Source organism: Lepus europaeus, chromosome 9 (genome assembly GCF_033115175.1).
Source record: "Lepus europaeus isolate LE1 chromosome 9, mLepTim1.pri, whole genome shotgun sequence".
NCBI lineage: Eukaryota > Metazoa > Chordata > Mammalia > Lagomorpha > Leporidae > Lepus > Lepus europaeus.
In genome coordinates, this window is record NC_084835.1 from 31,886,931 (window position 1) to 31,914,927 (window position 27,997).

The 27,997-nt window shown below is 51.7% G+C and overlaps 2 protein-coding genes across 3 annotated transcripts in view; one reads left to right on the top strand and one right to left on the bottom strand.

Annotated features, from left to right (window-relative positions):
* Positions 1–4,276: 4,276 nt before the first annotated feature.
* ABHD6 (abhydrolase domain containing 6, acylglycerol lipase) overlaps positions 4,277–27,997 on the top strand; it is a 102,413-nt gene continuing 78,692 nt past the window's right edge. For both annotated transcript variants that reach the window (XM_062201164.1, XM_062201163.1), the window contains exons 1-2: positions 4,277–4,382; positions 11,802–11,935. The gene's annotated coding sequence lies outside the window, so the exon portion shown is untranslated. The remainder of the gene's footprint in view (positions 4,383–11,801; positions 11,936–27,997) is intronic.
* Positions 8,184–27,629, bottom strand: DNASE1L3 (deoxyribonuclease 1 like 3). The gene is made up of 8 exons (XM_062201167.1): positions 27,448–27,629; positions 21,400–21,488; positions 17,563–17,652; positions 16,861–16,973; positions 14,024–14,136; positions 10,765–10,922; positions 8,693–8,789; positions 8,184–8,405 (listed from the first exon to the last, which is right to left on the bottom strand). Exons 1-8 carry the CDS (start codon positions 27,592–27,594, stop codon positions 8,289–8,291), a joined length of 924 nt encoding a protein of 307 aa, XP_062057151.1. The 5' UTR covers positions 27,595–27,629; the 3' UTR covers positions 8,184–8,288.

A 27,997-nucleotide genomic window follows, 5' to 3' on the forward strand; every position in this document is an offset into this window, starting at 1 on the left:
CGCTTCCTCCGTGCCGTGCACCCTGGCCTGGTGTCCTCTCAGTGCCCTCCTCTTGTACCCATGAGGCCGCTGAGCTGGCAAGTGGCAGAGCCCAGGGGACACCCCTCAGCCACATGCCCAGGGAGTCCTGGGGTGGAGACTGGGCCTGTCTTTGGACCCCTGTGGGTGCCCAATGCATGGATGGTACCCACTGGGGTTTCCTGGGCACCCCCTGTGCCACCCCCTGGTCCTGTGGGCATGAGGGTAAGGCCTGGGTCTGAATGCTGCTGGGGGAGGACAGGGCCCCCTGGCAGGCAGGCTGTGGGGGGCTGTGGCCAACTCCATTCTCTCTCCCAGCCTCGGCCGTCCTGCCTGCGGGTGGCCCGGTCCCTCATGCAGCCCGGCCCTATGGCACCGGGCCCTCATTGGTGCTCGTTGCCTTGGAGATGGGCAGTAGCCACCCAGACACAGGGAGAATTCCCCTCCCCTCGATGCTCAGCTCCCAGAGCCAGGAGCACACCCAGAACAAGGTGCAACCAGGGGTCACCAGGGACATCAGCTATGGCCCAACCAGCTCAGGGAGGGGACCACGGCCAGGAAGCAGCTCCTTTGGGCCCCTTCAGGTCAGCTCTGGGGGTGGGCTCTGCTGACAGCTGACAGCAAGGGTGGGCCTGAGAGCCATAGAGTGCGGAACCAGCTGAGCTTACTCCAGTCCTACAACTGCTGGACCAACACCTGCCAGGCGTGATTAACCCCCAGGTAGTCGTCCCCCCCCCCACCCCGGAGTTCTCAGGGGCCCTCTGACGGAAGGCAACAAAGGCAACAAAGGAGGACCTAGCAGCTGCTGAGGACCAGGCCTAAGCTGGGCTCCTGGGGTATGGGGGTGGGGCTCAGAGCAGTGTGGGTGGGGCTTGGAGCTGAGAAGGGCAGTGAGGAGGGAAGGTGGGCGTCTTAGGAGCACCGAGGAGGCTACCCTTCGGAGGTCACGGGCATTTCTGTGTTCACAAAACAACGCTCCAAGAGCCCTGGGCGGGTGGACTCTATCCTGGCAGATTCTCTCCAGCGGCACCAAGTCTGCAGGCTGCGAGGGCCCGGGGCAGTCGGAAAAGGCCCGCCATTCGCCCACCCAAGATGGTTCCAGTGAAGTTTTCTCCGTTCCCACGGGGGTGGGGCTATGTCGAGTACCATTCCAGAACAATGGGAGAGAAGGTACTGATGACACACAGTGGCTGCCCCAGGGTTTCAGGGTTAGGGCCGAATTCTCCCTGGGAAGCCAGGTGAGACGGGCTGCTGGGGGTTTCTCTGTTTATGCCTTGAATGTACCTGGATGACACGTGCAGGTATTGTTCTCACGCTGAGCCCTTGAAGTGTGTCTCCTGGAAACTCAGACATGCTGTGTGAAAACCTGTACATTTCAAAGGTTTAGGATGATAGAAAACGTGCAGTATCTCAGGAATTTCTGTATTGAATTACATGTAGAAATGACCACATTGGATTAAATCAGGGGTCGACCAGCTTTCCCTAGAGGTCTAGAGAGTAACTATATTTGGCTCCATGGGCCATTTGGTCTCCACGATACAGCAACTGAGCTGTGCTGTTGTGGTGTGCAAGCAGCGTGGACGATACAAAAACAAACAGGTGTGGCTATGCCCCAACAAAACTTTAAAAAAAAAATGGGCCGGCGCCGCGGCTCACTAGGCTAATCCTCCGCCTTGTGGCACTGGCACACCGGGTTCTAGTCCCGGTCGGGGCACCGATCCTGTCCCGGTTGCCCCTCTTCCAGGCCAGCTCTCTGCTGTGGCCAGGGAGTACAGTGGAGGATGGCCCAAGTCCTTGGGCCCTGCAGCCCATGGGAGACCAGGAGAAGCACCTGACTCCTGCCATCGGATCAGCACGGTGCGCCGGCCGCAGCGCGCTACCGCGGCGGCCATTGGAGGGTGAACCAACGGCAAAGGAAGACCTTTCTCTCTGTCTCTCTCTCACTGTCCACTCTGCCTGTCAAAAATTAAAAAAATAAAAAATAAAAAAAATTTAAAAAAATGGTGATGCTAGATGTCACCCACAGGCTGTGGTTGGCTGGTATCTGTGTTAAATAAGATATTTTAACATTAATTTCACTTGTTTGTTTTTTAAAAAAATTATTTTATATATTTATTTATTTGACAGGCAGAGTTAGACAGCGAGAGAGAGAAACAGAGAGAAAGGTCTTCCTTCCGCTGGTTCACTCCCCAAATGGCTGCCACGGCTGGCGCTGCACCGATCCGAAGCCAGGAGCCAGGTGCTTCCTCCTGGTCTCCCATGTGGGTGCAGGGCCCAAGCACTTGGGCCATCCTCCACTGCCTTCCCAGGCCACAGCAGAGAGCTGGACTGGAAGAGGAGCAACCGGGACAGAATCCAGCGCCCCAACCGGGACTAGAACCTGGGGTGCCTGCACCACAGGTGGAGGATTAGCCTAGTGAGCCGTGGCGCCGGCCTTATATATTTATTTGAAAGGCAAAGTTAGAGAGAGGGAGCGAGGTTTTCCATCCGCTGGTTAACCCCCAAATGGCTGCAATGGCCAGAACCAAGCTGATCCGAAGCCAGGAGCCAGGAGCTTCCTTCCAGTCTCCCAAGCTGGTGCAGGGGCCCAAGCACTTGGGCCATCTTCTACTGCTTTCCCAGGCCATAGCAGGTAGCTGAATCGGAAGTGGAGCAGCCGGGACTGAGCTGGCGCCCACATGGGATGCCGGCGCTGCAGACCGGGGCTTTAACCCACTATTTAAAATGCGGCTGCTAGAAAGTTTCAAATTAGGTATTGGCTCCAGTTAGATTCCTATTGCACACAGCTGATGTGAGTACTTTACACACACTAACCCTGGGGCATGACTTTTAGTCTGGGGGAGGGGTGTGTGTGCGTGCGTGTTTTGTGCCAGTTCCGATGACAATTTAGTACGACTTTGGGTTCCCTGGCCTACCTCCCTGACTGCTGAAGAGCCCACGTACTGGCTCGGAGGGCATGTGGCTGCTTCCCAGGGCTAACCCTACCGAACCAAGGAGAAGGTCCCCGAATGGCCACCAGGTGGTGCTGTGAGACCGTGCGATACGTTATCGGCACGCGGGACCAGCACTCAGCCACAGGCTCTGCCATCCATGTGTTGGGCGGTTTGGGGCCTCCATTTCCCCACCTGGAATTAGACCCTTTCCTCCACAAAAAAATAAAAATGAGATTTCAGAATTACGTTGGTGTGTGAAACTTTTCATTACTATTCCTATTGCTACCACCTGAGAGCAGCTACTTATGACAGACAGGGCAGGCCGGCGCCGTGGCTCACTAGGCTAATCCTCCACCTTGTGGCGCTGGCACACCGGGTTCTAGTCCCAGTCGGGGCTCCGGATTCTGTCCTGAGTGCCCCTCTTCCAGGCCAGCTCTCTGCTGTGGCCAGGGAGTGCAGTGGAGGATGGCCCAAGTGCTTGGGCCCTGCACCCCATGGGAGACCAGGATAAGCACCTGGCTCCTGGCTTCGGATCAGCGAGATGCGCCGGCTGCAGCACGCCAGCCGCGGCGGCCATTGGAGGGTGAACCAACGGCAAAGACCTTTGTCTCTCTCTCTCACTGTCCACTCTGCCTGTCAAAAAAAATTTTTTTTTTAATTTAAAAAAAAAAGGAAAGACAGGGCAGTCTGTGTAGCACCCAGTGTTGGAGACTGGCAGTCCAAAGGGCCTGGGGCCGGCCCCACCCAAAGCCCCTAGGTAGAAGGCGAGCTCAGGTGGCTGAAGGATCACCTGGCAAAGCCAGGCAGCAGGTGCAGCGCAGGTGGGGCCCGGCGCAGGCGTTATGCAACTCTCGCGAGAAGACACGCGAACTTCTCCGGGCTTCCAGAAATCCCCATGACCCAGGGCCCTTCCCGCAAGCCCGCTTCTCCTCGGCACCCAGCTGAGCTCCAAGCCAGGGCGGCTGCTCGAAGGACGTCCGTGATACCACGTGTCCGTGTTTCCCTTCAGCCCCGAGTCGAGTAGGAAGGCCCTGAACCCTTTTGCTCCAGCTGCGGCCGCTGAGGGAGCCGGGCCTGGCCCCGGGCCTGGCCCCGCGGCCCGGCGGCTGTGTGGCCTTGGCACGTTTTCTAATCTGAAGAACGCAGGCGGAGTCGGGGTCCCGCGTCCCGGCGCTGGGCTGGGGTTCGTGGGGTTCAGGGTGAGAGCGCGGCCGCGGCCAGCAGCTTTCCCGCCCTACGCGCTGTGGCGCTAGGACAAGCCCTCAGCACGAGCGGGAGGATGAAGGCGGCGGCCACGGGGCTGCGCGGGGAAGGGAAGTGTTCCTACAACCCCGGAGCAGTGCGGGCGCCGCCTCCCTCCGGTCCGGTCCGCCGGGAGCTCCCGGGAGCCTGGAGCACGCGGTCCCCAGCTGGAGCGATCCCGGGAACCAGGTGGGTCTGCTTGTGTTCCTGCTTGCTTCTCTTTTTTTTTTATTCTTTAATTTTTATTTGGAGAGTCTGAAAACAGGGAGCTCCCATCCGCTGGGTCACTGCCCAGATGCTTGCAACAGGCCAAAGCCAGGAGTTAGGAGCTCAGCCCAGGCCTCCCCGGTACTTGAGCCACCTGCTGCCTGCTAGGGGGCTCATTAGCAGGAAGTTGGAATCAGTCTTGAAGTCAGGGCTTGAACCCAAGTACCTGAATATGTGATGGAGTCCAGCTGGTGGCGAAACCTCTGTACCAAACACCCAACCCCTTATTTCCTGTGTTTTTTTTTTTTTTTCTTTAAAGATTTGTTTACTTGAAAGTCAAAGTTAAAGAGAGACAAAGACAGAGACAGAGAGAGGTCTTCCATCCCCAGGTTCACTCCCCAGATGGCCTCAACTGCTGGAGCTGCGCCGATCCAACGCCAGGAGCTTTTTCCAGATCTCCCATGTGGGTGCAGGGGCCCAAGGACTTCTGCCATCTTCTACTGCTTTCCCAGGCCATAGCACAGAGCTGGATTGGAAGTGGAGCAGTCGGGACTTGAACCGGTGCCCATGTGGGATGTCGGCACTGCAGGCAGCAGCTTTACCTGCTACGCCACAGTGCTGGCTCCCCTTATTTCCTTTTTTAAAAAAATGTGTATTTATTTGAAATGCAGAGAGAGCAAAAAAAGATAAAGAGAGGCAGACAGATCTTTTCATCCATTGGTTCACTCCCCAAATGCCCTGCAACAGCTGAGGCTGGGCCAGGTGGAAGCCAGGAGCCTGGAGCTCCATTCAGGTCTCCCATGTGGGTGGCAGGGGCCCATCTGCTTGAGCCATCACCTCCTGGTTGCCAGGGTCCACGTTAGCAGGACGCTGAACTGGAGCAAAGCTGGGACTGGAAGCCAGGCACTCCTGACGTAGGATGCAGGCTTCCCAGGCTGCGACTTAACCGCCGCACGGAACACCTGTCCCTTGTTTCCTTCTAAATTCCCTTGGTTTGACTTAATTTGAGTAACTTCTCTAAACCCTCAAGCTTGAAGGCACTGGTGCCAGGGTCCTAAGGGACCACGGTGACTGTGGGTGAGTGACATGGGGTCACTAGTTCCTTTGGGATCCTCCGGCTGAAGCCATCACTGGGGAGACTGGCCAGCTGATGCAGGTGTGGGAGTCTCTCCCTGGCTCTGCTTTCCACCCACACACCAACGTGGGTTGTGGGCCTGGTCTCCTGGGAGGAAGGAGAGCTGTGACCTCCAGTGTGTCACCCTTCCCTGGGTTAGTAACTAACTGCTTTGAAACTTGCCTTCTCCAACCCAAGGAAGAGATAGAAGCCAGGTTGCCTAATTGGAGAAGCGGCCACCCCCAGCAGGGGCCGGGTCCCTGGGCTCAAGGCAGGAAAGCGGTGTCAGCCTGGAAGAGGGTATGACAAGGATCGGAAGTAGGAATGTCTCTGTTCTCAAGGCTCATCTGGTAGAATACCTGCTGTGGGACCTTAGTGTGATTCCCTGCATGGGAAAAACGCATTCTGAAGAAATGAGTGCTGTATGGGGACCCACACTCTGATGGAGCCAGCCCTGTTTATAAAAAACACAGTTTCTGTTTATGGAGGGCTTCCCAGGGGTCAGGCCCCTGCTCAGTGCTTCCTGTCCGTCCTGTCACCGAAACTTGTCCTGTGAGATCAGCGCCCTCTTTCTCCCTTTCACACAGACACACTGAACCTGCCACAGGTCCCTGGGCAGCAGGGGGTGCTGAGTCTGGCTGCAGACTCTTCTTCCTCCATGAAGAAGGGCAGACTCTAGCTCTCAGATCACCTGCCTGGGACTCACCTGGGAGAGGGATGGCTCTGCTAAAATGCTGGGCTCTGGGCCCTGGCCCAGCTCTCCTGAGACAGACTCTGGGAGGCTGGGGCCTGAGAATCATCGCGGTGGCTGGTTCCCTGGGATTCTGGTGCACACTAAGATTCAGATCCTCTGGACAAAGCCGAGGCTGAAAGGTTGTGTATCACCGGGTATACGCCCCTCTCCCAAACCACTGGTGTTCCTTGCCCTGGTAAGGCCCGGTGACAGGTTGGGAGATGTGCAGCTTTGTGAGGTGGTAGGCAGTGAGGACAAGCCCTGCTTTGTGCTCGCTTGCCTGGCTGACGACTGCTGGCAGATGCCTGTGCTTCCAGTAACCTGCCTTAGGTCTGGCTGGAGAGGGAGCCTCCGGGAGTCAGGATTGTCTGCCTCCAAGTCAAAGCCATGAACGGGCCCATTCGGTTCTCAGGGGCTCCGGTGGCAGCCACGCCAGCTGGAGGAGCTCCCGGTGTACGGCGCAGAAGCACGATCCTCATTCCATGGAGTGAGGTCGTTTCCAGATTGCTTGCCTGGCCCTTGTGGAGCTTGGAAATCGGAACGTTTCCTGGTTCAGCGAGCCCTCATTCAGAAGGGGGGTGCCAGAGGCCTCTCCCCAACCAGGTCCCCAGCCCTGCCCCGCCCCGCCTGACCAGACCCCCGAGGTATTTGGGGTTGAGTCCCTCTCCCTAATCGCAGCCTTTGGGTTTTGCTCTCTCAGTCATGTTGGACAATAAGTAGGCTTACGGTCGTGTGCGCGGGCTCCTTACATCCTGAGTCACAGCGTCCCTGTCCCCGACAGGACATGCTGAGGGAAGGAAGTGAGGAGCGGAAGTGTGGGTGTGGTTTAGGCGGCACCTTGTGTTTTCTTAGGTTGCATATGGTGCTCATTCATGCACAGATTCTGGAAGGCCACAGAAGCTTGCCAGGGGTGACAGGGCTGAGACAAGACACTGGGGAGGGGTCTGGGGGTGGCATGCCTTCTCTTCATTGCTTATGCTTTGGAACATTTAGCCATGTTCATGGCATCAATATGAGGAAGAGCAAAGCAAAAAAAGCAAACATGGGCATCCTGGACGCAGGTAAAAGGGTGCCATGTTGCTGGACCCCCGTGAACTGCTTAGGTTGCAGAAAGATACAATGCATTAATCGTACTGGCTGATGAAATGCGTAAACGTGTCCTACTAGAACCCCCGAGAAGTGCCAGTGCTGTCCCTGGTGACAAGTGTGAGCATTGTTGTGGAGGCTGCATCCATGGGGACTGGGGCCACTTGGCCCAGGTTCTGGGATAGAGCAGTGCATGTTGGGTAGAGTCCAGGCCCAGAGGGAGGGAGAGTATGGCTATGTAGGAGGAGACTCCTGGAGCTTCTGAGACAAGGTTGGGGGCAGACAGCAGGGAGGTTGGCGTGAGAGGCCCCATACTGGAGACTCATCTTGGTGTCTGAAGACAGAGCTCTTTCTGGACAATGAGGGAGCCCAGGAGGACTGCTAGGCACAGGGAGGGAGGAGAGGTGGGCCGTGGTCAGAATGGAATTTCAGAGGCTGGCACAGGTGGTCACTGGGCTGGCTGAGCTGGAGGAGGACAATTCCGAGGCAGGCAGACCACGTGGGCGTGGCCTTCGTCCCCATGAGACAGCACAGTGGCCTGACCTCAGGAGGGGACAGAATGCAGATGGGGCCTTGGAGCTTCTGGCCGGTTCCTTTGGGTCAGTTTCCCCACATGGAGGCTGAAAGCTGACACTCTTGCACCTCTTGCAGCCACTAGCAGGGCAGGAGGAGCAGGGCCAGTGAGAGCAGGCAGGCCTGTAGCCCTGGGCATGAAGACTAGTCTTGGGGACTGCAAAGCCGCTGGTTTTCTTTTGGACAATTTGGAGGAGGGTTGGGCCCAAGCATGATAACAGAAGATACTCCTCCCAACGTGACTCAAGTCAGGATAAATTCAAGTTGAACAATGAAAGCAGTTGGACCAGTCCTGTCTCCCAAGGGTGCAGGGAGCAGTTCCCACCTGTTAGAGCAGTTTATTTAGAGGCAAGAAGTGGTTAATAAAATGGTGCCTTTGTATCTAGGAGCGCCTGGCCTTTGTTTTCTTCCTTGGCTGGACAGAGTTTTTGCTGTTGGCGAAGGCTCTTGAAGACTGCAGTTTAAATTCGACTGGAAAGTGGTCACTGACGTCCAGGGCCTGTAGGGAGGACAGGAGGTAGACTTGAGGGTTAGGAGGCGCCTAGCAGGTGCTCTTATCTTAGTGATGAGCAAATTCAGGACCAGGGAGGGAAGATGAAATGCCTGATGTCATTCAACAGAATATGCCCTGGGGAGCAGCGTCCCCGGGCCAGCACAGTCAGAAATTCTGGCAGGTCCTCAAACCACAAAACCGCAGGTGTTGAGACTCAAGGCCAGTAACCCAATGTTGGGACCCTAGCCCATCTTTCAGGGTGGTATCACCAGAAGACAAGAAGGTAGCCTTACCTCCTCCTCTGTCAGCTTGTAAGCTTTCCTGAAGTCAAAGACGCCATTGGAATCAGGAACCACAGATCTGATGATGTCCTGTCCTCGGAGCACGATCCTGGGACAAGGGGAGGAAGGACAGCTGTGTTCACCCACCCTGTTGATGTCTGAGATGGAACCAAGGATTGTGTTTGTCACCTGGAAGTGACTGAGTGGCCTGGTCCCTTCATGTGGTGCTCAGAGTCCATGGCTGGTTTAAGCTTGTGACCCTGGAGGATGGTGCCAACAGTTTTAATATAGGATCTGTCCCTGCCATGGCCCCGTGGGCACCAGCACAGTGTGGGCAGGTACCTCTGGTGATGCAAGAGATGATTTTATATGAATCATGGACACTACACCATGTGGCCATGACTTGCATAATGAAAATGTTGCTACTTCCTTCTCAACTCTTTGTCCCTTTTCCTGACTCAGTGACGTAGGAAGTCTCAGTAGGTGTTAGCTTGTCTTTGACACGACCTCGAGGGAGCAAGCTGTCACCGTCACGCATTTGCAGGCATGAGAATTGAGGCACAGTTTAACACTGTGCAGTTTCCACTGGATTTCTTTTTACAGTTACCTTTGATTTTTGGCAAATGATGCTGTTTTCTTACTTTAGCTTCCTGACATTTCCTTTAAAATTAATTCGGTAGGAAATTAAGGGATTTAAAGACAAAGAGGAAAAACCACAGTATAGGTGTTTGTAGCAGTGACATACAGACTGGAAATGTGGTGAAATGAGTTCTGTAAATGAACTCTAACACATCATGAGTGGGTAAGGTGATCAGATTGACATGGTCTCAACCTCCTGACCAAGACTTCAAGGTGCAGTGGCTGACACTGTTGGTGCAGTGGGTTAAGCCACTGCCTGTGATGCTGCACCCCCTATCACAGCACTGATATGTGTCCAGGCTGCTCGGCTTTTCATCCAGCTTCCTGCCAAGCCACCTGAGAAAGCAGTGGAAGACATCCCAAATATCTGGGTCCTTACGGATCATGTGGGAGATCAGGATGGAGTTCTAGGCTCCTAGCTTCCACCCCGGCCATTACAGCCATTTGGGAAGTAAACCAGTGGATAGAAGTGCTCTCCCTCTCTCTCTCTCTTTTTTTCTCTCTCTCCTCCTCCCTCTCTCCCTACCTTCCTCCCTCTATCATATCTCACTTTTTTTTTTATCTCTGCCTTACAAATAAATAAATCTTAAAAAAAAGAAAAGAATGCAGGAGGGGTACAATCTCCTGCAACTCCACTCTGTGGGTTTCTGCTTTGGAGAGCTGGAGCAGGGCTGTGCACAGGACACACCAGTCCCGAAAGCTCCAGGAGGAACCTAGGAAGTCACGGGTCGGAAATGAAAGCAAGACCTCCAGCTTGAGAAGTGAGAACTGCTGGCTGCTCACTGCAGATGGCTGTCTCACGCTTCCTCCGTGGCACGCTGAGCTCTGGGAGCTGTGGTTTCCCATAGGACTGGCCCTGGGGGTTTCCCTGCTGTGGCCTGATTCCTGAAGGTCACTGGCATTCACATGCTTAAGCAAACTCACCTTCCTCTCTACACAAGGAGGCAAGGGGCAAGCTGCTTATGAATCCTCTGAGACTTTAAGTGAAGCAGGGGATACCAGTATCTCAGTGGATTTGTTTGCGTTTAGGAACGTGTAGCAAAAGCGCAAAAATATCCTTCCGTTTACTGGTCTCACTTTTAGGCTTGTTCTCTGAGGCAATCCGAAACGTTTGCACAAAACGCATACAGAGTATGCAAAGTAACTAACTCATCACGTCTCCATGAAGGAGGTAGGACTACAGACTCCATTCTACAGGAAAGGAAGACTCAGAGTTTCAGATTACACAGGGTCAGGCTTGGAATCCAGGCCCAGCTGACACTAGAGCCAGTGCTTGCCTCTGCTAAGCTGCAGGGCCCAGGGCTGCTGCCTAGGATGTGCTGTTTATCCCCCACACAGAACACTGGGCAGAGGGGCCTGAATTCTACAAGACTTGGCTCTCCAAGCAATTCTTCAGGCTCACCCAGGCCTGGCTGGGCCAGCAGCAGCCTGCGGATGCCTCCTACCTGTCGTATGCACAGCTGGTGCTCTTCTTGACCGTGGTGTCCTCTTCATCCCCAATCAGCCAAACAAATTTGGGGTCGGTCCTCAAGCGGATGTTTTTCCAGGCTTTCTTGGGGACATAGCTACAGCCGGCATTGAAGTCACCCATGAAAATGAAATTCTGAAAGACAAAATTTGGAACTCTCACCTGGCCGGCACTGTTGGCAATGATTCCACGTGCCCAGTAGACAGTGAGGTCTGCACTGATTGAACTGTGTCCCTTGTTCTACTCATAGTTGAAGCTCTGACCCCCCCCCCCCCATACCTTAGAATGTGATGGTATTTGGGACCAGAGGTTGTGGGTTAAGCCACCATTTGTGACACTGGCATCCATGTCAGAGCACTGTTTCAAGTCCTGACTGCTCCCCTTTTGAGCCGGTGTCCTGCTAATGTGCCTTGGAAAGTAGGGGAGGATGGCTGATGGTTCGAGTGCTTGGACCTCTGCCACCCATGTAGGACACCTGGATGGAATTCTGGGTTTCTGGCTTCAGCCTGGCATAGCCCTGGCTATTGCACAGCCATCTAGGAGTGAACTAGCAGATAGAAGACCTCTTTCTCCCTCTGTATGTCTCTCCCTCTCTCTAACTTTGCCTTTCAAATAAACAAGGAAATAAATAAGCAAATCTTTAAAAGAAAGAAGAATGTCACTATATTTGGAAATAGGGTCTCAGTAGAACGTTATATAGGAGGGCCCTAATTCAATATGACTAGTGTCCTTATGAAAGAGAGAGATTACAGGGTGGAAATTTAGTAGTTAAAGATACGGGCATCCCATATCAGAGTACCTGGGTTTAATTCCAGCTATAGCTCCTGATTGTAGCTTGCCCTGGGAGGCAGCAGTGATGCTTAAGTACTTGGGTCCTTGCTACCCACAAGGGAGATTTGGATTGAATTTCTAGATCCCAGCCATAAACCAACAAATGAGAGTTCTCTCTGACTCTGCCTCTCAAAAAAAAAAAAAAAAAAAAAAAAAAAAAACCAAATTTTTTTTTTAAAACAGGAGTTGAAGGCAGAGACACAGCAGGAGGACCAGGTAAAGACACCTGAAGACAACAGAAGATGACCTACTGCAAGGCGATGAGAGAGGCCCCGGGTGGGCACCAACACTACTGGACATACCTCGTCCTGGGGATTGTAAGCAAATCACTTTCTATTGTTTTAAAGCACCTGGTCCTTGGTGTTGCACAGCAGCCCTAGCAAACTAGCACAGGATCTGTCTTAGGTTATTTTTGCTTTCTAGGAGAGCCTGCAGTTTAAGGCAGAGTCTCAGCTCTGATGCCTATCTGACCGGCAAGTACCGGGGAGGGGCTCTTCGTGGACCAGAGGGTATTTGCTGTGACAGCCCCACCTATGCCTTTGTCAGTGCCTGTTTGATTCAGTGTGCACAGTTAAGGCATAAAAGAACCCAGCTAACAGATACCCTCAGAGCTGGCTCAAACGCCTGCAGAATACACATAGGAATGAATCAACCCTCTTATTTCCAAGCAGGAAAATGCACTTGGGCGGTATAGGACAGCTTTGGCACACTGTATCTCTCCTATTGTTTTCAAGTTGGAAACCTCTTCCTGTGGAAATTCAGTCCTTGGAGGAAGTGAGAGGAGTTTGAAGGGCAGAGGGTCACAGTGTGAGCCATCTATCCCCTGTCACAGGCCACTCAGAAACTTGCTATCTTGGAAGTATTTTTCCCTGTGCAGAGCTCCTGGTACAGACTCTTGACATTCCACCAAACACGGGAAGTGTCCGATTTCCTCCTTTGTGCCATTGGTAGGGGTGAGTGCTGACTTCGGAGTTTACTTCCAGAATTGTTCATGTTGACCTTGGTGATTGGGGTTTCCCTTGTGATTACTGGACGCAGTTGAGGTCAGGATGGGACCCTTAACCTGAAGGTCACCAGCTTCTGCTCCTATGGGCAGGATTTGTTTTGCTACATGCTGGGTCCAACATTAAGTGTTCTATAAGGTTGACTTTATATCTTAAAACAAGGCATACACTCTGCGGGGTGGATGTCACTCTTAACCCCATTGAAACAAGAGGTGCTCTAGGCCATGTTCAAGTGGTAAAGTCAAGAATGGAGCCCTGATCGGCCTCCCTGAAGGCCCTCATCACGAGTCTCCTCTGTTTTTCATGCTTAGATCACTGATGTCTCCCCGGAGCCCGACCCTCAATGGGCAGATGCTCTCTACATTCTTGTTGAATGAATGATTTCATAGTTTGTGGAATGAGTGAATGAGTCTTTCTCCTGTCCTGCTGTTTACCTGTAAACAATGAGATGCACTTTGTCTTCTCCATTTTTCCTGGAACTTAGGAGGAGGAAGGGGAGCAGAAGAGGCAGTGAAAGCGGCAAAGAGGAGCAGAGCCCTGTGGAGCACTTCCAGGTCTGCCAGGGGCCTGCACAGACCCTCCTGGCCAAGGTGGCAGCATCCCTTCTTCCCGATGGGGAAACAGTTGCCCAGAGGAATGGCAGGTGTGCTCCGCCTTCCGTGAGAACAGCACCCCAAATTTCCTTGGGAAACCACCTCTTCCCTCCTCCACTTCAGTCCACAAGGTTGAGGCAACAGAGATTTAGCCAATCAGAATATCTCAAGCCCCTCTGATCACAGTGATTGGTTCAGGATGGACATGTTACCCAGTCAGAGCCAATGGGACTCATTCCTACAATTGGTTGCCTTGTAGAAAAGGAAATCGGTCAGTTGGCCTGGACACTGCTAGTGGCCATCTTGCCATCCCAGGGGTGGAGCCCACCCAGAGGAAAGGAGGCCAAGAAATGGAAAGCCCTGATTACCTTATCTGAGCCCTGGATCCAGCTGTGCCTGGACTCCGGCACTCACTTATATAGACCAAAAAATTGCTTCTCCTTTTCATGAGCCAGTTTGAGATCCTGTTGCCTTTAACCAAAACACTCTTGACCTCTCTCAGTGGCAAAGTGGGAATGATAAAAAGTAGCTCCCTTGTAGGGTTATTGGAAGGATTAAATTCAAAGGTCCATGTCAAGCCTCAGTGCAGTGCCTGGCCCCAGCTAGTCACTTAATCAACACTGGCATCCATTGTTAATGGTGCATGAATTCCTAAGACCCACGTCGCAGTGCCGGGCAGATTCAGCAGAAGGATAATTAGGGCCGAGGAAAAGCCTGAGAGGGGGTACACGCCCTGACCCCTCTCCTTGAACCCAAGGGCCTGCCTCTGCCCCTTAGACAGGAATTTGACAAACACAGAGGTCATCACCTCAGCGTTCCAGCGACGTTTCACGTCCATGTAAACATCAACCAGCTCATCGATCTCTTTCACAGATGCCTCAGGGCTGGTGTGCAGGGGCACAATCACGAAGTCCTTGACAGCTGAGGGACGGGAAGGAGGCACAGTTCACACCCTGCCCCCACCAGGTTCCCACACATTCTACCCGAGAAACAGGCTCTCTCTTCTAGAAGGGCCAGGCTGCATCCTCCAGGGTTCCCAGAGGCTGCAGCCTGGTGCTGAGATTTTTATGATCTTAGGGTCATTTGGCTGCTAATTTTAATATGCCCAAGACTTTTCTCCCACATGCCTGTTAGGACTAAGAGAAAGCAGGTAGACTGTTTTTCTCGCTGCCATTGGGATGTCTTATTTTCTCACTTCTTTGAGTCAAATGTGTATTTTTTCTTGACAAAAAATTTAATGTTTATGGTTGCATTTTCTGGTGTTTTTTAAGAACTAATAAGCCAGTATAGATTTTGCACTAAGTAAAAAAAATAAAAAAAGATTGATCAGTTGATTCCCCTTTGGTCATCTGGGGCAAGCATTTGGCACAACAGTTAAGTTATCACTTGGGATTCCCACATCCCATATCAGAGTGCCTCGGTTCTCGTCCTGGCTCTGCTTCCAATTCCAGCTTCCTGATAATGTGCCTCCTTGAGGGGCAGCAGGTGATGGCTTAAGTAGTTGGGTCTCTGTCTCCCACTTAAGAAACTTGAAATGAGTTCTGGGCTCCTGACTCTGGCTTGACCTAGCCCCAGCTATTGCAGGCATTTGGGAATTGAGCCAGTAAATGGACAGTTTCTCTCTGTCTCTGTGTCTCAAACAAATAAAAATTAAAATAATAAGTAATAAAGGCCCAAGAAAGTTGTTTTAAAAAGAAGATGGTCTTTTGTGCAGTGTCTGTGACCACCTGCCCTAGCCCTATGCCCAACCGTGGTGAGTGATGTGCCTGGGGTGACGATGTGAGTGGGTCTCAGAGCTGTGTCTTGCCCACCTGCCAATAGCAGCTGTCGCTTCTGAGCACCCCCTCTTGGGATGTTCCTCTCATTCTCAAGCTCACTCTGACCTCACGGGGAGAGGCTGGGGTGGTCCCTGCTAGCGCCACACAGGGCTCAGCTGGCAGATTGTGTTTGGGGCCACATGCTCACACCCTACTTCGCCTCCAGCTCTCCTCTTCATGCCTCCCCTTCACTCCCCAGCCTCCTCCTGGTCTCCTGAACACTCCAACCCTCTTTTGCTGCTGAGCTCTTGGACTCAGTGTGCCCTCCACCTGAATGCCCTTGCTCCAGCTCCCTCTGTGGCTGGCTTCCGCAGGTCGCAACCTGAGGTCACTTACGATGGGCCATCCCTGGTCACTGCATCCCTACTTGTTACTGCCTTCATGCTCCCAGGCCACTTTCTTCACTTTCTTAGCCCTCTAGAACCTAGGCTTCTTGAGGGTATGCTTATCTGTCTTGGCTCTTCGAGCCTAGCTCAGGGCTCATGAATCTTTGCTGATTGACTTGATAATGAATGAAAGAGAATATGGATGAACAGCTGACTCTGTAGTCTGTAGTAGCAGATCAAGGGGAGATGGGAAATTTCCTTGACCAACAGAGCAAACTCTAGACATGCAGTGCTAGCCCAGGAAAGAGAAGGAGGGGTAGGGAAGGGTGGAGGCTCAGGATAAACAGGTTTGTTAGCCATTCATAAGGATCTGGACTCTGTATTTGAGAAGAGATGATCCTTAGGGAGAGGTGGAGGGGGCTGTGGGGACACACCCTAGTCAGCCAAATGTCAGTGCTGTGAGGACAAAGATGATTTTTGCACACACACCTTAAATGGCATTTTTGGCACTCATTCCTTCCACCTTCTCTTTTTCTACTGGAAATTTGTCACATTTGTCCCATGTTTGTTTTGCCAAAGTAGGCTTCCCCCGAGGCAGTTGACCGTAGAAGGCATAATAGTGGACTTCGTAGGTCAAGATGTTCATATTGGTGTAGCACAGATACAGGTGGAACTACTTAGGACTCTGCATATGCTTATCAGGTCATGAGCTGGCTCCTCTACGATAGTATAGCTTCACAGGGACAAGGACCTTGTCTGCCTTGTCCTGTGTCCCCAACACTGAAAATATTTGATTTTGTATGGCTGTAGTCTGCAAGCCAAAGTTAATTCCCGATTTTCCCGAGTTTTTGTATAGTGGTTGAGAGCATGGGCTGCTGAGATGGTGGCTCGAGTTACAAGCTCAGCTCTTTAACTTCAGTAACTGGGTGACTTGGACAATGACTATACTTTTTTGAACCTAAATTTCTTCAGATGTAGAGTGAGATGATCCTAGCCCCTGCCATGTTATGTCATTGCAGAGGTTCCTCAACCAGGAGGCTAGCACTTAATCAGGTATCAATGTGCAAGCATTGCAAGTGTTGTTAGTCTGGAGAGCCATCCCTTTGAATGCCTCTCTCTCTGCAGTCTGCAGAGGAGACTGCTCTGGAGTGGCTGGAGGAAACATGAGCCTCCAGGCTGGAGGTTCACCTTTGGTGGCCATCACTTGGGACTTGTAAAAATGAAGGAATACTTACACTTGGCAGGGACCAAAGAATCATGGTGCATAATTTCCATGAGCCTAAATGCTTCAGTGTTATTCTCAGAAGAAGGATTGTAGGCTAGGGAGGTGTTGAGCCTTGGCGTTCTGAAAAGCAAGCCTGGTGCCATCAGAAGCTGAGCTGGGTGCTACATCCAGATGCAGATATTACAAGACTTTGTCACCCCCTGCATCGTCCCTGGGATTGCAGTTCACAGTGAGGGCAGCTGGGAGGTCACAGGTGAGAGGGGCCTATGGATCTCACCAGTGAAAGGCGACTGGAACCAGACTACGTAGGGCTCCCTGGAAAACACGTCCGCATCTCCAGCCTCATAGTCATGGTAGAGATAGTTTTTCTTCACAGTCACCAGCTTTTCCCTAGAGGAGAAAAAAATGAAGCCGTCCCAGTTGAGTCAGTAGTTTCCTTCTTTCAAGAAGCAGAACGTCAAGAAGACGTTCCCACAGTTTTGTAATCTTCCAGAGCAGGCTCAGCACTGGAAGGATCTTTTGCCTGAGAAGAAAGCTGAGTGAGCACTTCTCAGCAGTCAGGGCCTCTGGGATTTGAGGATCTGAGCCATTCTGGTCACCGAGGGCACCCACAAGTCAATGCTCAGACTTCAGTCACTAGTAGGAAGATGACAAGGATGTGAAGGGCAGGAAATCAGTCGTGCTGGGCAATTCAGGTTTCCAGCCCTGGGCCAGAGCTTGATTATGAAGAGTAAAGAATGTACCCAGGAGCCACCAAGCCAACCAACAAATTAGGAGTCAGGAAGTTGCTCATGCACTCTAGTTTTGATGAGTTTATAGTTTGCCCAATGTCTAGATTTTGACAGTAATTATTTTGACTGATTTTGAGCACTGGTTAGAGATCAGAATTGGATTTGGAAGGAAAGATGCCTGTTTTGATTCAATTCACAATCAAAATATGTAAGTGGGCCTTGTTACAGGGAGCCTAGATTGTACTTACTTATAGAGAAAGGCATACTGTTCTTTATAGACATTTCTTCCGAGCCGAGAGCTAATCACATAGTTGTATGTTATGCCTCTCCTTGAATTTCTAGAAAACATAAAGAGTTCACAAGGCATATGAATCAGTGGACATCCCCCTGCTGCTTCCCTCTCTCTAGTCTGCCTCCGTATTCCCAATGGCATCGTGGGAAGGCCACTTTTTCATCAGTTTGAATCCAGTAAGAAGGGCCCCCATTGTCAGGCTGGGACGCCTGCCAGAATCTTTGCAGCCTTTTTTTTCTTTTTTTGCCATTATAAGGTGGGTGCCATTGTTACCCTCCCTTTTTTCTTTTAAAATCTCATGACCCATGGACTTGAAATAATCTTCTTCTTTATTTTCTTAAAGATTTATTTATTCGGCCGGCACCGTGGCTCAATAGGCTAATCCTCCGCCTTGCGGTGCCAGCACACTGGGTTCTAGTCCCAGTCGGGGTGCCGGATTCTGTCCCAGTTGCCCCTCTTCCAGGCCAGCTCTCTGCTGTGGCCTGGGAAGGCAGTGGAGGATGGCCCAAGTGCTTGGGCCCTGCACCCGCATGGGAGACCAGGAGAAGCACCTGGCTCCCGGCTTCGGATCAGCGTGGTGCGCCGGCCGCAGCACGCCGGCTGCAACAGCCATTGAAGGGTGAACCAACAGCAAAGGAAGACCTTTCTCTCTGTCTCTCTCTCACTGTCTACTCTGCCTGTCAAAAAAAAAAAAAAAAAAAAGATTTATTTATTTGAGAGGTAGAGTTACAGACAAAGAGAGGGACATACAGAAAGGTCTTCCATCCACTGGTTCCCTCCCCAAGTGGCCACAACAGCTGGAGCTGGGCCGATCTGAAGTCAGGAAACAGGAGCTTCTTATAGGTCTCCTATGCAGGTACAGGGGCCCAAGCACTTGAACCATTTTCTACTAATTTCCTAGGCCATAGCAGAGGCTGGATCCGAAGAGGAGCAGCCAGGACACGAACTGGTGCCCATATGGGATGCTGGAGCCATAGCTGGAAGCTTAGCCTTCTATGCCATGGTGCTGGGCCCCTGTTACCCCCTTTTATAGTTTAAAATATGAATCTGGGATTTGACCCTGTATCTGACATATCATCAAACCCTCATGGGAGACTGTTGAGACCATAGATGATTCAGGCTGCAAACAGAAACCCTACTCTGCCCACAGTGGAGCACACAGCCTTATCAGGTCACCTTGTCTGTGCACCACTCCTGAGCATCTATCAAATGCAGGGGCATTCTGTCTTCTGAACCCACCAAGTACTTTCCCACAAACCCTAGGGGACTACGATTTCAAATTACTCTTGTTCATACCCTAGGGGCTAGAGATGCAGCTGTGAAGGCCATTGGCTCCACTTCTCACCCACATTAGGGAAACTTGATTCTATGTGTTTGCCAGACCTGCTGCTAAGTCCACTCTGGGCAGAGTCTGACACAGTTCTATTCCATCTGCCTACAGAAAGATCTAGGGCATGTTTAAAGCTGAGGTTCAGTCTCAGGTTCAGTTGGGAAAAAGCAGAGGGGATACTCAGGGACCAACTCAGAGTCTACGGAAATTTCTGGGATTTCAGATCTGTGTTCTAAGCCAGGCTGGAGCAGGGATGTGGACAGTAGATGGGTGCTGGGCTTCTAGTTTGGGGAAGTTATCTTTGTTCTGCCCGCAAATTGCTTGCTGGGACTCTGCTGCAAGGTGACTGAGGTTCCTTTTGGATTATGGGGAAAAAGAGACAAACAGATTTGGCTCTGCCTAGAATCTGTGGCACAGTCTAGGCAGGTTGGGAAGCACTGAGATCACTGGTAATAGAAAGACTGATCCCAGACTGACTGTGGGAGACGCCTGGACCTTCTGTACCTGTCCCTGCCATCACCCACACTCCTGAAAACTCGCAGGACCACTCTCAGGAAGGCTGAGAAGACTTGGAATGAGGCATGGGCACTGGAGTTAGACTGATCCAAGTTCAAAGGCAGGCTTGGCTGTTTACTGGCGAGGTGGCTTTGAGCATGTCCCTCCTCTCTGTGCCTCGGCTCCCTCAGCTGTAAGGGAAGCAGTAAGGTTATCCACCCCACAGGGTTGTTGTGAGCAGTAAGGGGAATAGAAGAACTAAATGGATTAATAGCATGCCTGCCCCAATAGTAGGTTATCAGTGGTAGCTGTTATGGGACAGCTTGGCATTGAAATGTAATTGGTTAAGCCGCCTGATGCATCTTATATCAGAGCACCGGTTGCAACTCATAGCTACTCCACTTCTGATCCAGCTCCCTGCTAATGCCCCTAAGAAGGCAGCAGAAGATGGCCCAAGTGCTTGAGCTCCTACCACTGATGTGGGAAACCAGGATGGAGTTCCGGGCTCCTGGCTTCAGTCTGGCCCTGCCACAGCTGTTGCATCCATTTGGGGAGTGAACCAGCAGATGGAAGATCTTTCTTTCTCTGTCTCTTCTCTGTCACACTGCCCTTTAAATAATCCTTGATTTTTTTTTTTTTTGTAATGGTAGCTGTTACATGTGACCCATAGACTATCAACTCCCTTTATAATCCTCTTCCTTTTACTATTCATGGATTCCACTAGTACTGTTCAAATACTTCCATAGAAGAATTTGACAGTCATGGGGCTGGTGCTGGGGTGTAGTAGGTTAAGCCTCTGCCTGTGGTGCTGGCATCCCATATGGGCACTGGTTTGAGTCCTTTCTGCTCCACTTCCAATCTAGCTTCCTGCCAATGGCCAAGGAAAGCAGTGGAAGATGACCCAAGTGCTTGGGCTCTTGTATTCACATGGCAGACCTGAAAGAAGCTCCTGGCTTCAGGTCATGCCAGCTTAGGCCATTGTGGCCATTTGGGGAGGGAACTAGCAGATGGAAGACTGTCTGTCTGTCTGTCTCTTCCTCTCTCTGTAACTCTGCCTCTCAAATAAATAATCTTTTTTTTTTTTTTTTTTTTTGACAGGCAGAGTGGATAGTGAGAGAGAGAGAAAGGTCTTCTTTTTTGCCGTTGGTTCACCCTCCAATGGCCACCATGGCCGGCGCGCTGCTGCTGGCGCATTGCACTGATCCGAAGCCCGGAGCCAGGTGCTTCTCCTGGTCTCCCATGGGGTGCAGGGCCCAAGCACTTGGGCCATCCTCCACTGCAGTCCCAGACCATAGCAGAGAGCTGGCCTGGAAGAGGGGCAACCGGTACAGAATCCGGTGCCCCAACCAGGACTAGAACCCGGTGTGCCGGCGCCGCAGGTGGAGGATTAGCCTAGTGAGCCGTGGCACCAGCCATCAGTAAATACATCTTAAAAAAAAAAAAATTTGACCATCATAACAGATCATGAAGAAAGGGTCTACTGTTAGTCCCTTTTGCATATGGGGAAAATGAGGCACCAAGAAGTTCAGTAACTTGACTGAGATCAGATTGTACCAGGATGCAAACCCAGGTGGTCTGAGTTCTGCTGCCTCTGTCCTCACCTTCCTAAGGTCAGCTCCAGAAACAGAATATCTGCTGAGGCTAAAAAGGGTCATCTCAGCTCCACCCCTTACTGCAGATGCGAAGGGCGGGGCAGGCCCCAAAGGCCTCTGTGTCGATGAGACCACTCACAGTGCCCCTCCCCAGGCCTCACAGTCTGGATCCTTTATTGCCAAAAGCAGCGTGACTTTCCCTGGTTCAGAGTTCCCAGGACCACAGCTGAGAGCACTGGAAGCCTGGCCAGATCTGGCCACGTGATCTGGTAGTCAGGGTGAAATGCTGGCTGGCTGTCAAGTTTCAGTCTCAGGAGGCTTTTCAGCTGACCATGCACTTGGGGTTTGCCCAGCTGCACCACCCGCACACACTTACCCATTCAGCTTCTCCATCAGCATGGGGCAGATCATGTTGTTGCTGTCCTTGATTTCCATCAGGAGTATGATGTCGCAGCGTTTGATGATCTGCAGAGGGAGAATCCCCAGGAGTTGGAAGCCATTTGCCACAAGCAACAAAATGTTTTGTTGTGTACTTACTGTGTTTTAGTTTTGCCTGGGTGCTTGTTAAAATAGCTTAGTTTCTTCCCTGAATTAAGGACTCTGAGATAGGTGCTTTTGTTATGTCCATTTTAAAGATGAGGTGCCTGAGGCTCACGGAAAGTTGACTAGTCACTCAGTGACCTACCTAGAAAGTGGCCATGGCAGAGACAGCTGTTTAGCACAGAGGGTAAGATGCTGCTTCAGATGCCTATGTCGCATTTTAGAGTGCCTGATCTTGAGTCTGGCTCCACGTCTGATTCCAGTTTCCCACTGTCGCACACCCTGGGAGGCAGCAGGTGATGGATCAAGTTCTGGGTTCCTGTCACCCACATGGGACAATGGGATGGAGTTCCAGGCTTCTGGCTTTGGCCTGGCCCAGCCCCAGCTCTTGCAGGCTTTTGAGAAGTGAACCAGCAGATAGAAGAGTTCTTTCTTTCCCTCCACCCCTCTGTCTCCCAAATAAGTAAATTTTTAAAAAAGATGGACTTTGAACCCAGGGAATCCAACTCCAGAGCCCATGATCTTGACCCTCAGTACATCTATCTCTCACATTGTTATCCTTGCATTTCTTAATATACTCATAAAAGCAGAATACAAAACTGGTGATGCACGGTGGTCAACATGCTGCAAAACAGATGCAGATCTGTGTATTTATTTTTGTGAAGAAAAATGCCTTTAAGGAAATCACCCAAATGTCAAGGGCTTTATCTTTTCAATTTTTATTTATTTATTTTTATGTGAAGGGTAGAGAGACACAGAGACAGCCCTTACCCATTGGTTCTTTCCTCAAATGCCCACAAGAGCTGGGCCTGGGCCAGTGCCAAAGCTGGAAGCTGGGAACTCAATCCAGGTCTTCTATAAGTGACAGGAACTCGGTTACTTTTTTTTTTTTAAAGATTTATTTTATTTATTTGAAAGAGTCACAGGGAGAGGTAGAGACAGAGAGAGAAGTCTTCTATCCGCTGGTTCACTCCCCAGATGGCCCCAGATGGCCCCAAAAAATGGCTGGAGCTGTGCTGATCTGAAGCCAGGAGCCAGACGCTTCTTCCAGGTCTCCCAGGCGGGTGAAGGCGCCCAAGGACCTGGGCCATCTTCCACTGCTATCCCAGGCCATAGCAGAGAGCGGGATTGGAAGAGGAGCAGCCGGGACTAGAACTGGCGCCCGTATAAGATGCCGGCACTTCAGGCCAGGGCTTTAACCCGCTGCACCACAGCACCGGCCCCCGGAACTTGATTACTTAAGCTATCACTGCTGCCTCCGGGATTTGAATTGGCAGAAAGCTGGAGCTGGGACTCAAACCCAAGTGGTCCAGTGTGGGATGTGGACATCTCCCCTGGCATCTTAACTGCTAGCCTAATGCCCACTCCAACAGCTGTTATCTTTGAATGACAGGATAATGTGCAATTTTTCTCTCCTTGTATGTTTCTGTTACTTTCAAAAAAAGAGCATAACTATATTTAATCAAGTTATTACATAGTTTATAAATAAATTCATAATTTTTAAGAGTTATACTTTTGGGGCTGGCACTATGTCATAGTGGGTAAAGCCACCGCCTCCTATGCCCACATTTGGGAGCCGGTTTGAGTCCCAGCTGCTCCACTTCTGATCCAGCTCTCTGCTATGGCCTGGGAAAGCAGTAGAAGATGGCCCAAGTCTTTGGGCTCCTGCACCCATGTGGGAGACCCGGAGGAGGCTCCTGGCTCCTGGCTCCTGGCTTCAGATTGGTTAAACTCCGGCCACTGTGGCCATCTGGGGAGTGAACCAGTGGATGGAAGACTTCTCATTCTGCCTCTGCCTCTGCCTCTGCCTCTCTGTAACTCTGCCTTTCAAATGAATAAATAAATCTTTTTTTAAAAGTTATACTTTTATAATTTCTAAAAATTGACATGTTTTAAAAAAAATTGCTTGAGTAAGGAATTTTGGAGGAGAAGGTTATGGGCAGACTTTATTAGAAATGACAGGTGCATTTTTGACATTAAGCATAAAGATAAGTGACCTTTCTTAGGCTAGTGTGCCTAATAAAGTGCTCACACATTAGGGGGGCTTTGTAAGAGTCCTCTTGATATGTCCATTGTATAGTTGGGTGCTCTGAGGCTCGGTGAGGTTTAGTAATTTGAACTCCAAGGAAAAATGGGATAATTGGGCATCTACACTAGAGTCCCTGCTTGACTACTCCATTCAACAGCCAAGGAAATCAGCCTGTCCTTGTGACTGCACCTTTGCAAAGAACAAGGTCCCTTTTTGGAGTGGGATCCATCGAGCCACAGTGAATGTGGACCATGAGTTCTGTCTCCTTTTGCTGAGTAGAGGCTTTAGCCTCCGGGTGTCCTGTTGACAACCCCTTTCCTTTGCAAGCACTTCCTAGCTCCGTATCTACAGCAGATGCTGATTTCTGCTTCCTGTGGGCAGTCCCCGTGGCACCTCTGAGAATATTTCCTGTTGATGGGAATCTACACCGCGGTAGACAATAGCTCAAGATCTCATTAGCAGAATTTTCCTGAATGGGGGTGGGATTTTTGACTGTTAATCTTCACCCATCCATCGTTCCACCCATCTGTGCATCCACTGGTTCATCCATCCAACAAGCTTTTATCATGAACCCACAGGGTGCCAGACAACATTCTGGACCTCGGTATGGTTATAATTCTCTGTCTAGCTCCTGGCTCAACATCTGGCGTGAGTAAAAGGAAGAGAGTGGCAGGCAGGAAAGAAAAGAGGGAGGATGGACCATAATGGAACCAGATGTGCCCGAATCATGAAGCACAAATACCTTCCTGTTTTAGATCTTCCTTGTGGCACTGTGAGAAAAAATGGGAGTAAATTTTCTATTCAACCCATAAATATTTGTCATAATTTTTAGAATATAAATCTATTTATTATAGAAAATCTGGACCATGCAGGAGAGACAAAAGACTACAGAAGCCACAGATGCCCCATTAGCCCAGCACTCAGACCCTTTTCCAGAAGATTTCTATATCTACTTACAAAATTGGCATCACAGCAATTAGGCCATGCCTCTGAGGTTAGGGACTTGGAGCCAAATGGTCTTAGGTTTGTGTCTTAACTGTCACTCATGAGCTGTGTGACCTGGAGGAGGTCACTTAAGCTCCTGAATGGGGTCATCATGAGAGTTAAGAGACACGATGGGTATAAAAGGCTCAGCCCAGTCCCTGGCACACAGCAGGGCGTCAGGAAACACTGGTGATGTTTGTCATGTATCTTGCTTCTTCGGCCACACAGGCTGTGAGCATTTCTCCTTGTCATTAACTACCCAGTTTTCCTTGCCTGAACTCTGGGCCAGTGGACCAGGAGAAATACATTTCCCTGGGCTCCACCTCCTCTTCTTCCATCTCAGGAGGAGGTGACAAAGGCGAGGGCCCTGAGTGCGGAGACTTCTCGGACTTAGCCCTGACTCTGGTCCCTTGAAGGGAGGGAGAGTTTGAGGGGCTGGTGTTGAGGGACTCCCAGCAAAGCGTGTCAGGAGAGGACCTGGAGAGAGGGGAGGACAGTCTCAAGAGTGAGGACAGGTGGCAGGGGGGAGCCTGGGTTCCAGTTCTCTGTCATTTGCTTGCTCTACACTCTGGCCAGCTTATTTCATCTGTCAGCTCCAGTGCTTTATCTGTGAAGTGGCCATAGGAATCAGAGCGTTTGTGAAGCTGAACTTGGGTCCTGCTGAGGAGATGCACTCCTGCCATGCTAATTACCATGTGCCGACGCTCCCTCCATGCCATCCTCACATCTCCCGGTGCCTTGGCGTGCCTAAAACATGGCTTTCTTCCTGACTATCTGTCAGACAGTCAGGTTCTCTACAATCCAGAGAGCACTCGGATAGAGGGAAACTCATGAGCAGGGTTTGGCTTCTGGACAGCTGCCTGTGGTATGGGTGAGCAAACCAAGACAGAGAAGTCAGGCTCCCTGGCACTCACCTCCCAGTGAAGGTCAGAATGCTGACAGCCTAGTGATGCTGAACCTGCCAGCCCAGCATGGAGGAGTGGGAAAGACCTCTCAGTCTACGTCACCTGGTGTCACTGGCCCTGAAAACTCACATCACCATTCTGAGCCTCAGGGCTCTCAGTTCTGAAGTGGCGCAGTGCCACCCAGGCCATAGTATTAAATAAGAATGCAATACTAGAGGGGGTGGGTGCTTAGCCTAGCAGTTAAGTTGCTAGTTAGGGTGCTGTGTCCCACATCAGAGTGTTCCGGCTCCCGATTCCAACTTCCTGCGAAGCAGACCCTGGGAGGCAGTGATTATGGCTCAAGTAATTGCTATTGTGGGCATCTGGGGAGTGAGTCAGCAGATGGGAGTGGGAGTGCGCTCTCTCTAGAACAAACACATTTAAAAAAATATATAAAATTCCTGGCCTGTAATATGCGCTCGGTCTATGGGCCTGGGAAGCAAAGCTTTGTTGCTGTCTGGCATTTTGGTTTCACAGGGGGTGCTCTGTTGAGCAGCTGTGGCAGTGTCTGGAGGTGGCCTCTGCTTACAGAATGACTCTGCTGGAATGGGAGGAGATGGCGGTCCGACAAGGGCTTCAGATGAGCGTGGTGGGCTCAGAGCAGACCTTGAGTGTAGCCCATACCCACACCTCCACAGAACAAAAAGACAGCCCCTTAACACAGCGGTGTTATTCCCAGTTGGGTACGCAAGAAGGTGGCAGGAACTCGGTAGGTACCAAGATCCTGGGGCTGTGCGTGAAAAAGTGGGGAAAGATAGATTCCTTGGATGCCAGTTTCCCTTGGAGCAAGAGCACCGTGCTTCCTACAGACTTGGCATGGCTGTCCTGGTTACACAGCCACATTTGGAAGGTCATGGGTGCCATCCAAAGGGCAGGACTGAGAGGACCATGTCATTAAGAACACAGCGTGCGGGTCCCCACCAGTCTCCTTTGCTGATTATCATCTGAGCACCTGCCTTGCCCTTGCTCTGCCAGAACCTCCCCTGGAGCCCTCAGCCAGGGCTCCAGATAGGGCAAGCCTCAGGCTACTGAAAGGAACTGGAGGCTCAGGGAGGTGCAGGCATTCTCTGGGCCCTGTGGCTGGCAGGTGAGATCTGAACGCAGGGCTCACATTCACACACTGGGGGGCCTCTGCCGTCTGCTTAGGAAACGATGCCCTGCCAGAGTCCTAGCACAGGTTTCAGTTCCCAGCCTCTGTATGATAGAGAGTCAGGTGGCTCCACAGAAAGCTGAAATGTGTCCCCAGACATCAGTCATACTCCCCAGGGCCAGCATTCAGTAAGTACGCAGAAAGAGTGGAACTGAGGGCTGGAGGGCTGGGTGGGGGAAGGGGGGCAGTGGTAGAAAGAAGGGGAGAGGGAGGGAGAGAGGAACGGGACAGGGAAGGAAGGAAGGAAAGGGGAGAGCGAGAAGTTGTGCGAAGGTGATGGGTAAGACAGTGTACTGGGCCAGTGCCACAGACATCCCCCCCCCCCCCCCCCCGCCTGCCGTGCCACCAGCTGTACCAGGTTATTTTGCCGTTTTTCGTTCATCGTCTCTACCTGGGGGGAGAATCCTCACAGGACGATGAAATGAAACCCTGCTTTATAAAGCCTGACAAGCAGTGGGACGGAAAGCCGTTGCTACAGCCAGCCCTTGCCTGGAGCTCACTGTAACCAGACGCTGCTCTAAGAGCTCGGCATTCACCAGCTCAGCAGACCCCCCAGCAGTGCTTTGGGCCTGACTGTCACCCCCCGAGACGACTTGAGGACAGGAGGCACAGAGAGGTGACATAGTGATTGTCCCCCTTGCTGTTCTAGTTGCTCCCAAATTCCAAGCCAGCTGTTACCTTCAGGGCCAGTTGCAGTTTCTCCCACGTTTCAGCTCTGAAGACAGAAGAGAGGGCGGGAGGGGGGTGGAGGACCTGCCACCAGGAAAGGGTACTCACCTTGACAATGACATCCATGGCCTGGCGGTTTTCCCGCTTGCTGTACCCAAAGGACCTGACGTTGAAGGAACAGAGCTTCAGGGCCAGGGCGCCATGTAGACAGAGGAGGAGAAGCAGCAGGGAGGCTGGGCTCATCCCGAGCGACATCCTGGCGCTCTTGTGGCCTCCGCTGTGCTGTGCGCTGACTTATGAAGCCTGCAGATAACAGGAATGACGGGATTCCTCCCTGCTACTTTCACTTCTCCGAGGAACTGGAGATCCTGCATTTGCATCTCCAGGAGACGAGACATGGGGGGCCAGCCAGTGAGGAGCCCCTGTTTTTGTCATCCTGGTGGGGAAACTGGCATGCCTCTGTGAGGCACTGACCTGCAGTCACACCCCGACCGGAGCCAGCTCTGACCTGTGCCATGTCTCCAGGCTTGCATGCCACATACCTTTTCCTGACAGCTGATGAATTCGGAAGTGTCCACCCCGGAGGGCACTGAGGGTGACAGAACCTTCTGCCAGGGGAAAAGTGGGGCAGGGGCACTGGGAAATCCTGCGAATTTTC